This window comes from Coregonus lavaretus (genome assembly GCF_964263955.1).
Source record: "Coregonus lavaretus genome assembly, contig: HAP1_SCAFFOLD_674, whole genome shotgun sequence".
Classification (NCBI taxonomy): Eukaryota; Metazoa; Chordata; class Actinopteri; order Salmoniformes; family Salmonidae; genus Coregonus; species Coregonus lavaretus.
Window position 1 is genome coordinate 50,001 of NW_028159212.1, and position 13,822 is coordinate 63,822.

General features: G+C 45.0%; 1 protein-coding gene across 1 annotated transcript in view; it reads left to right on the forward strand.

The window, feature by feature from the left end:
- Positions 1–6,890: 6,890 nt before the first annotated feature.
- Positions 6,891–13,822, forward strand: part of LOC311123177 (forkhead box protein N3-like) — a gene marked incomplete at both ends in the record, with an annotated part of 86,827 nt that continues 79,895 nt past the window's right edge. The window contains one exon of the mRNA XM_084197440.1: positions 6,891–7,523. Within this exon, the coding sequence (XP_084053566.1) occupies positions 6,891–7,523 (633 nt within the window). The remainder of the gene's footprint in view (positions 7,524–13,822) is intronic.

Below are 13,822 nucleotides of genomic sequence, written 5' to 3' on the forward strand. Positions count from 1 at the left end.
TTACCCTCCTCTCTTGCTTGAGCAGCCGCAGACGGGACACACATTCGCTCTCTCTCTCACACACATTCTGCATTAGGGACGAGGAAGAGCTCAAATAACCGGAGTGCTGGCTATGCTCGGATGAGGACTATGATTTATGACCGGACTTGGTTCGCTTTCCCCGGGCTTTCTCTTTATAAACCTCGGTGTTTGATTAGGGGTGAGGATTACAATGGAATATTTTAAAGGAATTAACGCAGGAGCGGTTGTTCCAAAGATTTGTGCCTCCTGATTCGGCTAGATCATCAGGTAAGGGGATAAAACAGAGTTTACAATCCTTGTCGGAATATATGACATTCGTTCGTATCTGACATTCGAGTAGATGAATTAATATTTTACTGATCAATGGGCTCCATATCGCTTTGCATGTGCTTGAAGCCTTGACATGTGACGTACCAATCACAGTCGTAGGCTACATTTGACAAAATACCAAAAATCGAATCTACTTTCATTAAAAACGAATATGATTTTAGATTGACTTTTTACAGCCTGTTAATATATGGTAGGATAGGCTATAAAGTGGTAATGTGTATAGCTTAGGTTGCAGACAGTAGGCTAAAGCGTCGCTACATAGCTTATCGTTTTCCCAAAGTTTTTTTTAATCTTCTGTTATTTTATAACATTATAGGCTACTGTTCTGAACTGTGCTTTGAGCATCTGTTATTCATGCACGAGGGCGCAGTAGGCTATAGGCTCGGCTTCCACGGTTGGCTTTTTACTTTTAACCTAGGATATCTGCAGTCAAAGTTTGCATTAATAGTTTAATGCTTGCAGTCGCATATTCCTTGTAATGTAGCCTTGCTTACACGAAGATAAGAATCGAATGGACTGGCAAAAATATTTTCTTCTGTGAGCTTGTCATGTTTGGCTACTGGTTGTCTTTCCCACAATTTCCCACATACTGTATCAACAACCAGCAGCCTATTATACTGTAATACTGAACCAGCATGATGGAACTATGATGCAAAGCCCTGCATTTAGATGGATAAAAGACATACCTGTAATTGCTGTGAACTAAACAATTACATGACATCAATGACATGAGTCGCTGGACTCACCTCTGCGCGTGGTCCTTGCAGTTCAGTAGAAAGTCGAGTTTTATAATTCTATTTTTATTGGAGAGTCTTTGGGAAAAGGAGCCCTTTTCTGCAGACAAGTGACCTAGTGGCCTCATTGGTGGAATGTTATTAATATTTTCATAATTAATCAACTATATATTTTTTAGATGCAGAAAATCCAGTGTTTCTATGCCAAACGGTTTTGTTATATTTCAGTCTTCTGTGATGTATATAAAGTGTAATATTGGAATGCAAACTCAAAATGGAATACATTCCAACTCTATATCTGACATGGTACAGGTGCCTTCTTTTTTTAAAGCCTATAACCATATGTGTGAGGTGTATACTTTTGTTTCAAAGTAGATTTTTTAAAGACTACCAAGAAACACTCTGTGTGACCCTGATTTAGCCCACTGCAGTAAAAGGTTAGGCAAGAACGCAACGGTCTAACTGCCCAAAGGTCGTGAGTTCAAATCTCGCTTAGCCTAGTAACTAGGTCAACACAGCAAGTGCATGTTGTGGTGGTGTGCAGTTCAAAAACGTTCCTAAAAAATGTCAAGTGAGGGCCTCACGAATGGCACAGCGGTCTAAGGCACTGCATCACTACAGACCCGGGTTTGATCCCAGGCTGTGTCACAGCCGGCCGTGACTGAGAGACCCATGAGGTAGCACACAATTGGTCCGGGTTAGGGGAGGGTTTGGTCGGCCGGGATTTCCTTGTCCCATCATGCTCTAGCGACTCCTTGTTGTGGGCCGGGCGCTTGCAAGCTGACTTCGTTCGTCAGCTGGACAGTGTTTCCTCCGACACATTGGTGCGGCTGGCTTCCGGGTTAAGCGAGCAGTGCGGCTTGTCAGGGTCGTGTTTTTGGAGGACGCATGGCTCTCGACCTTCACCTCTCCCGAGTCCGTAGGGGAGTTGCAGCGATGGGACAAAACTGTAACTACAGAAACATGCTTGAGTACATCTCTCATATATACTTTTGGGAAGAAACCCGCTTGAGTACGTCTCTCATATATACTTTTGGGAGAAAGACGCTTGAGTACGTCTCATATACTTTTGGGAAGAAACACGCTTGAGTACGTCTCTAATATACCTTTTGGAATAAACCTGCTTGAGTACGTCTCTCATATACTTTTTGGAAGAAACCAGCTTGAGTACGTCTCTCATATATACTTTTGGGAAGAAACACGCTTGAGTACGTCTCATATACTTTTGGGAAGAAACACGCTTGAGTACGTCTCTCATATACTTTTGGGAAGAAACACGCTTGAGTACGTCTCTCATATATACTTTTTGGAAGAAACACGCTTGACTAGGTCTCTCATATACTTTTGGGAAGAAACACGCTTGAGTACGTCTCTCATATACTTTTGGGAAGAGACCCGCTTGAGTACGTCTCTCATATACTTTTGGGAAGAAACACGCTTGAGTACGTCTCATATACTTTTGGGAAGAGACCCGCTTGAGTACGTCTCTCATATATACTTTTGGGAAGAAACACGCTTGCGCCCATCTTTAATTAAAGGGAGCACGGGGTCCAATCTGGGTGCTACGTGTTTACCATGGCGTGTAACTGTAAAACCGACCTGTGTTTCACCTGCCTCCGCTGGAGCATGAATAGTTTTATAACGGGGTAGTGAGTGTGTTTTTCAAGAGACTGCTTTGGTAAAACAAAATCCCCTGATAATAGCGGATTAAATCATAGAAACATGATTGTTACCTCAATTAGATACGCAGGGGTGAGAGAGGGAGAGAGAGAGAGAGAGAGAGAGACAGGGAGAGAGAGAGATATTGAGGAAGGGAGAGAAGGAGAGAAAGAGAGAGAGGGAAAGAGAGAGAGATTGAGGGAGGGGGAGAGAGAGAGAGAGAGAGAGAGAGAGGGGGAGAGAGAGAGAGAGAGAGAGAGAGAGAAATAGCATAGGGAATTTGAGGAAAAGAGAAACGGAGAGAGAGGAGGGGAGAGGAATAGATAAGGAATAAATAGACAACGGCCTGGTTATGTGAAGGTTAGGGCTAAAACAGCCTGGTTATGTGAAGGTTAGGGCTACAACGGCCTGATTATATGAAAGTTAGGGCTAAAACAGCCTGGTTATGTGAAGGTTAGGGCTACAACGGCCTGATTATATGAAAGTTAGGGCTAAAACAGCCTGGTTATGTGAAGGTTAGGGCTAAAACAGCCTGGTTATGTGAAGGTTAGGGCTAAAACAGCCTGGTTATGTCAAGGTTAGGGCTAAAACAGCCTGGTTATGTGAAGGTTAGGGCTACAACGGCCTGATTATATGAAAGTTAGGGCTAAAACAGCCTGGTTATGTGAAGGTTAGGGCTAAAACAGCCTGGTCATGTGAAGGTTAGGGCTAAAACAGCATGGTTAAGTGAAGGTTAGGCTAAAACAGCCTGGTTATGTGAAGGTTAGGGCTACACCGGCCTGGTTATTTCATCGAGTCAGATGAAGCTGACATATGGAATTGTTTTAAGATGGTCATATTATGGATCATTTAGCTATTTGATTTAGAAGTTTAGGACCCCTTTAGGTATAAAAAAACGATATATACAAAAATGATTTGATAAAATATTGATTTTGGCCTTTACTACTAAAGCCCATAGAAACGCATCGAATAACACATTCATAAAAGGCAAAAAGGACAGTAAAAAAATGAATCATAATAAACAAGGCTTTGAAGTGTCTGTCATAAATCTAGGAGAAAAAAAACTCTGGAAATATATATATATTTTTAAACACATATTTAACCCCTTTTTTGGGGTAGGCACAAAACTACCTTCATACTTTTTTTAAAACCGGTGCCGCTTACCTTCAGATGAGTCCTGTGACACTTGTGGGGGTCATAGAGTAAAATGGAACAACATCGTATTCGCGGGAATCTCCCCTTTCCACAGTGGGGTCCCATTAGTTTGTAGGTCAAACCGACGTTTACGTGAGATATCTCATGGTCTGACAAACACCGCTCTAGCTCTGCCATCTTTCATCGCAGATGTGGAAGTTCGACACTGGTGAATTTGGTGGATTGAGACGCATCCAATGCAAAAAAACAGCTTAAACTGACAGATTGACGCACTGCTTGAACAGACAGTTCGGTACCTTCAACCCATCAACACCTCGCAAAAGACCAATAGTGATGCAGTAAATCTCTCCTCAGCTTTGTGCCAGGAGAGATTGACATGCATGCAACTGACAGTCACCCTCCATGTACGTCTAAGTGCAATACGTGCTGCTCTGTTCTGGACCAGCTGCAATTTTCCATTGTCCTTCTTGACCACACAACTGGGCAGTAGTCCAGGTGTGACAAAACTAGGGCCTGTAGGACCTGCCTGGTTGATTTAGATGTCAAGAAAGCAGAGCAACGCCTTATCATGGATAGACCTCTTCCCATTTTAGCAACCATTGAGATTTTTAGTACCAGCCTATTGCTAGTTACCAATTCTAAAACTGACTGGAGTTTTATGTTGAAGGTGTCCGTTATTTATTTTACTGTCGTAGCTGGTGTATACGGTTGAGTCGTCAGCATACATAGACACACAGGCTTTATTCAATGTCAGTGGAAGGTCACAGAAAACAATAATGGCCCAAGCCGGCTGCCCTGCGGTACACAACACTCAACCGAATTTGCATTAGAGAGGCTTCCATTAAAGAAAACCCCTCTGTGTTCTATTAGATAGGTAACTGTCGGTCCATGATAAGGCAGAGGATGTAAATCCATAACACCTACGTTTTGTCAGCAGTAGGTTATGATCAGTGATATCAAAAGCTGCACTGAAATCTAACAAAACAGCTCCCACAATCTTCTTATTATCAATTTCTTTCAGCCAATCATCAATCATTTCTGTCAGTGCCGAGCATGTGAGTGCCCTTCCGTATAAGCATGCTGAAAGTCTGTTGTTAATTTTTTTAATTCCAAATTACACCCCACACACACACTCCCACTGAAATACTTTACACACTGCTGTTCAGGGTGTTCAGGACCAGTTTATTATTCTAAAACCACCCATTCTAAAACTGACTGCAACTCTTTGTTAAGGGTTGCAGTGACTTCATTAGCTGTGGTTGCTGACACATATAGGGTTAAATCATCAGCATACATGGACACACAGGCTTTGTTTAATGCCAGTGGCAGGTTATTGGTAAAAATAGAAAAGAGTAGAGGGCCAAGAAAGCTGCCCTGTGGTACACCACACTTTACATGTTTAATATTAGAGAAGCTTCCATTAAAGAAGACCCTCTGTGTTCTATTAGATAGATAGCTCTAAATCCTCAATATAGCAGAGGTTGAAAAGCCATAACACACGTCTTGTCAACATCAGGTTATGGTCAATAATTTCAAAGGTTGCACTGAAATCTAACAGTACAGCTCCCACAATCTTCTTATTATCAATTTCTTTCAGCCAATCATCAATCATTTCTGTCAGTGCCGAGCATGTGAGTGCCCTTCCGTATAAGCATGCTGAAAGTCTGTTGTTAATTTTTTTTTCTGTAAAATAACATTTTATTTGGTCAAACACCATTTTTTCCAAAAGTTTGCTAAGCACCGGTAACAGGCTGATTGGTCGGCTGCCCATCCGTGACAAGGATCGACGAGTTGTGCTTTCCGAGATGCCATTCTGCACACCACTGTTGTACTGCAGTGTTATTTGTCTGTTTGTGGGCCGCCTGTTAGCTTGCACGATTCTTGCCATTCTCCTTCGACCTCTCTCATCAACAAGCTGTTTTCACCCACAGGACTGCTGCTGACTGGATGTTTTTTGTTTGTCGCACCATTCTCGGTAAACCCTAGACACAGTCATGCGTGAAAAGCCCAGGAGGACTGCCGTTTCTGAAATACTGGATCCAGCACGCCTGGCACCGATGATCCTACCACGCTCAGTCGCATTCTAACGTTCAATCGAACAGTAACTAAATGCCTCGATGCCTGTCAGCCTGCTATATTTAGCAAGCCACGGTCACATGACTCACTGTCTGTAGGAGCGATCCATTTTCGTGAACGGGGTGGTGTACCTAATAAACTGGCCACTGAGTGTATTTCAGCATGCCTATATAGAAGGGCACTCAACATGTACTGCACTGACACAAATTACTGATGATTGGCTGAAAGAAATGGATAATAAGAAGATTGTGGGAGCTGTACTGTTAGATTTCAGTGCAACCTTTGAAATTATTGACCATAACCTGATGTTGACAAGACGTGTGTTATGGCTTTTCAACCTCTGCTATATTGAGGATTTAGAGCTATCTATCTAATAGAACACAGAGGGTCTTCTTTAATGGAAGCTTCTCTAATATTAAACATGTAAAGTGTGGTGTACCACAGGGCAGCTTTCTTGGCCCTCTACTCTTTTCTATTTTTACCAATAACCTGCCACTGGCATTAAACAAAGCCTGTGTGTCCATGTATGCTGATGATTTAACCCTATATGTGTCAGCAACCACAGCTAATGAAGTCACTGCAACCCTAAACAAAGAGTTGCAGTCAGTTTTAGAATGGGTGGTTTTAGAATAATAAACTGGTCCTGAACACCCTGAACAGCAGTGTGTAAAGTATTTCAGTGGGAGTGTGTGTGTGGGGTGTAATTTGGAGTATTCAGAAAAGTCAGGTTGCATGAGGTGTGTGTGTGTGTGTGTGTGTGTGTGTAACGTTGTGTCCTCCAGCTGTCATGATGGAATCGTAAGGTCAATGTTTATAATTAACCTCTCTCTCTATCTATCTCCATTGACTAACTGTCTAAGACTAACCCCCCTCTCTATCTGACCTCCAGGAGTCTAGGTGGTGGTGGTGGTGTCCATGGGTCCCGTCATGCCCCCCAGTAAGAAGCCAGAGGTGTCTGGTATCAGTGTGGCCAGCGCCAGCCTGTCCCACCTCTACCAGGCCGGCTCGCTGTCCCGCGCCCTGCAGGAGGCCGAGGAACTCGACCTGGCCCTCCCCGCCCCCCTGGCCCTCCCCTTGGCACCCCTTACCGGCGGGGCCGCCAAGCCTGTGAAAGGCACCTCCACCCCAGGTATGGAGGATGAGGAGTTGACCAATCTCAACTGGCTCCATGAGAGCAAGAACCTGCTCAACAGCTTCGGAGACCCCGTGCTGCGCAGCGTCAGCCCCGTGGGTGGCGAAGGGGGTGGGGACGGTAACCGTGGCGACAGGGACCACGACAACATGCCGCCGTCGCCGATAGCGGGCGGGGATCTGACGTATGACGTCGATCGGAACCCCAACTGTAAGCCTCCCTATTCGTTCAGCTGCCTGATCTTCATGGCCATTGAGGACGCTCCGTCCAAGAGGCTGCCGGTGAAGGAGATATACAACTGGATCCTGGAACACTTCCCCTACTTCGCCAACGCTCCCACGGGCTGGAAGAACTCTGTCAGGCACAACCTGTCCCTCAATAAGTGCTTCAAGAAGGTCGACAAGGACAGGAGCCAGGTGAGGAGGAGGAGGAGGAGGAGGAGGAGGAGGAGGAGCAGCACACACACAGACATGCACGTAGCACGGACATTCACATTCACATGATTTATACACACACACACACACACACACACACACACACACACACACACACACACACACACACACACACACACACACACACACACACAACACTCGCCATAGTCAAGTACAGAAAGGGCTCTATTTTCGGTTGGTGTTAGTTTGCAGTTTTGTCATGTAAAAACTGGCGCACTGGCATTTTTCTGCCCTAACGCCAGGTTCAGCAATTTACCTGTCTTATATCAGCTCGCTTGCTCTCAGAGGGTGGTAATATTTGAGGTGTGTCCTTAGAACATGATCCAAAGTGCTAATTTCAGGCAGCGCTGATAGGGATATTTAAGACCAACCAAAAGCTGTTTTTTAGCAGTAACGCAGTTGGTTTTGGCATGACTTTTAACAGCAGAAACGCAGCCTATCCAGCCGTGACGCACACTGCCCAGATGCGCATGGAACAAGAGTAGCCTAATGTGCTTTTGGTGCCTGTATACTTCATATTTAGAAACATAAAAAACTCATTTTGTTTTATTTAATTAAAAACCAGGCATATCCTCCCGTCATCTCAATTAAGGCTTTTTTTTTGTCTGCCCAATGCAACCGTGAAGTAGTCAAGACTGTCGATAAAGGGTTTGGCTCCTGAGACCTCTTGGAAATATATCTTAATCAACAAAGCTTTATTAACATATCAAGTTTGAGAGGAGTAAAACAGTGAGCTGACATTCCCTCTTTGTAGGCCCACATTTTATTTTTGCCATGTACAGTGAGGGAAAAAAGTATTTGATCCCCTGCTGATTTTGTAAGTTTGCCCACTGACAAAGAAATGATCAGTCTATAATTTTAATGGTAGGTTTATTTGAACAGTGAGAGACAGAATAACAACAACAAAATCCAGAAAAAACGCATGTCAAAAATGTTATAAATTGATTTGCATTTTAATGAGGGAAATAAGTATTTGACCCCCTCTCAATCAGAAAGATTTCTGGCTCCCAGGTGTCTTTTATACAGGTAACGAGCTGAGATTAGGAGCACACTCTTAAAGGGAGTGCTCCTAATCTCAGGTTGTTACCTGTATAAAATACACCTGTCCACAGAAGCAATCAATCAATCAGATTCCAAACTCTCCACCTTGGCCAAGACCAAAGAGCTCTCCAAGGATGTCAGGGACAGGATTGTAGACCTACACAAGGCTGGAATGGGCTACAAGACCATCGCCAAGCAGCTTGGTGAGAAGGTGACAACAGTTGGTGCGATTATTCGCAAATGGAAGAAACACAAAACACTGTCAATCTCACTCTGCCTGGGGCTCCATGCAAGATTTCACCTCGTGGAGTTGCAATGATCATGAGAACGGTGAGGAATCAGCCCAGAACTACACGGGAGGATCTTGTCAATGATCTCAAGGCAGCTGGGAACATAGTCACCAAGAAAACAATTGGTAACACACTACGCCGTGAAGGACTGAAATCCTGCAGCGCCTGCAAGGTCCCCCTGATCAAGAAAGCACATATACATGTCCGTCTGAAGTTTGCCAATGAACATCTCAATGATTCAGAGGAGAACTGGGTGAAAGTGTTGTGGTCAGATGAGACCAAAATCAAGCTCTTTGGCATCAACTCAACTCACCGTGTTTGGAGGAGGAGGAATGCTGCCTATGACCCCAAGAACACCATCCCCTCTGTCAAACATGGAGGTGGAAACATTATGCTTTGGGGGTGTTTTTCTGCTAAGGGGACAGGACAACTTCACCTCATCAAAGGGACAATGGACGAGGCCATGTACCGTCAAATCTTGGGTAAGAACCTCCTTCCCTCAGCCAGGGCATTGAAAATGGGTCGTGGATGGGTATTCCAGCATGACAATTACCCAAAACATACGGCCAAGGCAACAAAGGAGTGGCTCAAGAAGAAGCACATTAAGGTCCTGGAGTGGCCTAGCCAGTCTCCAGACCTTTAATCCCATAGAAAATCTGTGGAGGGAGCTGAAGGTTCGAGTTGCCAAACGTCAGCCTCAAAACCTTAATGACTTGGAGAAGATCTGCAAACAGGAGTGGGACAAAATCCCTCCTGAGATGTGTGCAAACCTGGTGGCCAACTACAAGAAATGTCTGACCTCTGTGATTGCCAACAAGGGTTTTTCCACCTAAGTCATGTTTTGCAGAGGGGTCAAATACTTATTTCCCTCATTAAAATGCAAATCAATTTATAACATTTTTGACATGCGTTTTTCTGGATTTTGTTGTTGTTATTCTGTCTCTCACTGTTCAAATAAACCTACCATTTAAAATGATAGACTGATCATTTCTTTGTCAGTGGGCAAACGTACAAAATCAGCAGGGGATCAAATACTTTTTTCCCTCACTGTATGTATTCACCCCCTTTGCTATGAAGCCCCTAATTAAGATCTGGTGCAACCAATTACCTTCAGAATTCACATAATTAGTTAGATTGCACAGAGGTGGACTTTATTTAAGTTCCACATGATCTGTCATTTGATCTCAGTATATATACACCTGTTCTGAAAGGCCCAAGAGTCTGCAACACCACTAAGCAAGGGGCACCACCAAGCAAGCAGCACCATGAAGACCAAGGAGCTCTCCAAACTTTGAACATCCCACGGAGCACCATTAAATCCATTAATAAAAAATGGAAAGAATATGGCACCACAACAAACCTGCCAAGAGAGGGCCGCCCACCAAAACTCACGGACCAGGCAAGGAGGGCTTTAATCAGAGAGGCAACAAAGAGACCAAATATAACCCTAAAGGAGCTGCAAAGCTCCACAGCGGAGATTGGAGTATCTGTCCATAGGACCACTTTAAGCCGTACACTCCACAGAGCTGGGCTTTACGGAAGAGTGGCCAGAAAAAAGCCATTGCTTAAAGAATTGCCAAAAGGCATGTGGGAGACTTCCCAAACATATGGAAGAAGGTACTCTGGTCAGATGAGACTAAAATTGAGCTTTTTTGCCATCAAGGAAAACACTATATCTGGCGCAAACCCAAGACCTCTCATCACCCCGAGAACACCATCCCCACAATGAAGCATGGTGGTGGCAGCATCATGCTGTGGGGATGTTTTTCATCGGCAGGGACTGGGAAACTGGTCAGAATTGAAGGAATGATGGATGGTGCTAAATAAAGGGGAAATTCTTGAGGGAAACCTGTTTCAGTCTTCCAGAGATTTGAGACTGGGACGGAGGTTCACCTTCCAGCATGACAATGACCCTAAGCATACTGCTAAAGCAACATTCGAGTGGTTGAAGGGGAAACATTTAAATGTCTTGGAATGGCCTAGTCAAAGCCCAGACCTCAATCCAATTGAGAATATGTGGTATGACTTAAAGATTGCTGTACACCAGCGGAACCCATCCAACTTGAAGGAGCTGGAGCAGTTTTGCCTTGAAGAATGGGATAAAATCCCAGTGGCTAGGTGCCAAGCTTATAGAGACATACCCCAAGAGTCTTGCAGCTGTAATTGCTGCAAAAGGTGGCTCTACAAATAATTGACTTTGGGGTGTGGGGGTGAATATTTATGCACACTCAAGTTTTCTGTTTTTTTCTCTTATTTCTTGTTTGTTTCACAAAAAAAAATATTTTGGATCTTCAAAGTGGTAAGCATGTTGTGTAAATCAAATGATACAACCCCCACCAAAAAATCAATTTTAATTCCAGGTTGTAAGGCAACAAAATAGGAAAAATGCCAAGGGGGGTGAATACTTTCGCAAGCCACTGTAAGCACCAAGTGTGCTTGATAAATAGTGAACATAAGCACAAAAGCAATAATGGCATTATAATGAATATAAGTGTCGCTATGACAGCAGTCAAAAATTTACAATTATTGTCTGCTCGTGCTTACATAATGTGCGTCTTCACGAAATGGCATCAGTTGGAGCATGTCCATGTCACGTAAACAAAAGCTGGTGAGAGCGTTGCTGATGTTGTTTTTTGCTTGAGATCTAGAGTCTGCTCTCTCAGCGATGACATTTTGTGCTGATAATCGGCCCGTAGCATTGTCTCCGGCTTGTTCTATCCAAATGGTGTCGTCCCTTCATCTCTCCTGTCTAACTGTTTCATTTGGTGGTGGCGCGGCGCAGGCTCAGTGTGTAACATTTTTTTGCGCTTAGACCTCGGAGAATCAGAATAATAATCATCAGAAATGTCATGACAAATTTTTTCCCCACCATCTGAGTCGTTTTCATTCAGATTTTGTAGCAATGCTAATGTAGCATGTGCATTCATTCATCTTGGTCTTCTTGCCATTGTAAATTACGAATACTCTCACTGTGTACTCCAAGTAGGCCAGAGTAGACTGATAAGAGTGCTTGGATTCGGCGGACTGATATCATTTTGAGATTATAATATATTTATCAATTCCATAGAATGGCCCACCCAGTTCTTCATTCACAATTGGTGATTACATAATTATGCACTGTTCCCTTCACCTCGCTCATCAACTCACCCATTATCCCCCTTTCTCCCCCATCATACTTTACTTTACTATTTATTTTTTCTGTTGTTATACTGTATGTGTGAAGTCGGTATAGTTGAGGTTAAGTTCGAGGCAATTATCGGGGTGATTATCAACTGGGCATGGCAGCTTCGGGGTGATTATCAACTGGGCATGGCAGCTTCTTTTGGATTATCAACTGAGCACGGCAGCTTCGGGGTGATTATCAACTGAGCACGGCAGCTTCGGGGTGATTATCAACTGGGTACGGCAGCTTCGGGGTGATTATCAACTGGGTACGGCAGCTTCGGGGTGATTATCAACTGGGTACGGCAGCTTCGGGGGGATTATCAACTGGGTACGGCAGCTTCGGGGTGATTATCAACTGGGCATGGCAGCTTCTTTTGGATTATCAACTGAGCACGGCAGCTTCGGGGTGATTATCAACTGAGCACGGCAGCTTGGGGGTGATTATCAACTGGGTACGACAGCTTCGGGGGGATTATCAACTGGGTACGGCAGCTTCGGGGGGATTATCAACTGGGTACGGCAGCTTCGGGGGGATTATCAACTGGGTACGGCAGCTTCGGGGTGATTATCAACTGGGTACGGCAGCTTCGGGGGGATTATCAACTGAGCACGGCAGCTTCGGGGTGATTATCAACTGGGTACGGCAGCTTTGGGGGGATTATCAACTGGGTACGGCAGCTTCGGGGGGATTATCAACTGGGCACGGCAGCTTCGGGGTGATTATCAATGGCACGGCACCAGGAGAAGGAGAGGAGCAGGCCCTGCTGTCGGGAGAAGGAGGGGTAACGGTAGAAAACCATTCAAAAAATGACAAGCCTTCCTAAAATGGGTTATAACTCCAGTTCTGTTTGTGATATTACGATTCTAACAACGCTGTCAAGGGCTGAGCGTAGATGTGGTGCAGAAATCAAGCGCAGGACAACAGAGGCTCTTCAACAGTCTTTAGTGAGGATCAAAATAATACAAAAGACTCACGGCAAAATCCCAGCCGGAGGGCAAGCGAAACAATTACGCACACAGGGAACAGTGCGTAACTCAAACTGCGCACACAGTGCGGACACTCTCTCAAAACAAACAGAACGAGCGAGAACAAACTGACGCATAGCTGACACGTAACAATTACACACAACACATGACAAAACCTAAGAGAACTTATAGGGCACATAATCAACACTAACAAAGAACAGGTGTACAAACAGACCAAACCAAACGAACATCGAAACATAGAACGGTGGCAGCTAGTACTCCGGAGACGACGACCGCCGAAGCCTGCCCGAACAAGGAGGAGAAGCAGCCTCGGCAGAAACCGTGACTGTACCCCCCCCCTTGACGCGCGGCTCCAGCCGTGCGCCGACCCCGGCCTCGAAGACGACCAGGCGGACGCGGAGCAGGGCGCGTAGGATGACCACGATGGAACTCGGTCAGAAGAGACGGGTCTAAAATGTCCCTCCTCGGCACCCAGCACCGCTCCTCCGGGCCGTACCCCTCCCACTCCACGAGATATTGGAGCCCCCCCATCCGGCGTCTCGAATCCAGGATGGACCGAACAGTGTACGCCGGAGCCCCCTCGATGTCCAGCGGGGGCGGAGGAGTCTCCTCTATCTCAAAGTCCTGCAGTGGACCAGCTACCACCGGCCTGAGGAGAGACACATGGAACGAGGGGTTAATATTCTTGTAATCAATAGGCAATTGTAACCTGTAACACACCTTGTTCAACCTCCTCAGGACTTTAAAAGGCCCCACAAACCGCCGACCCAGCTTCCG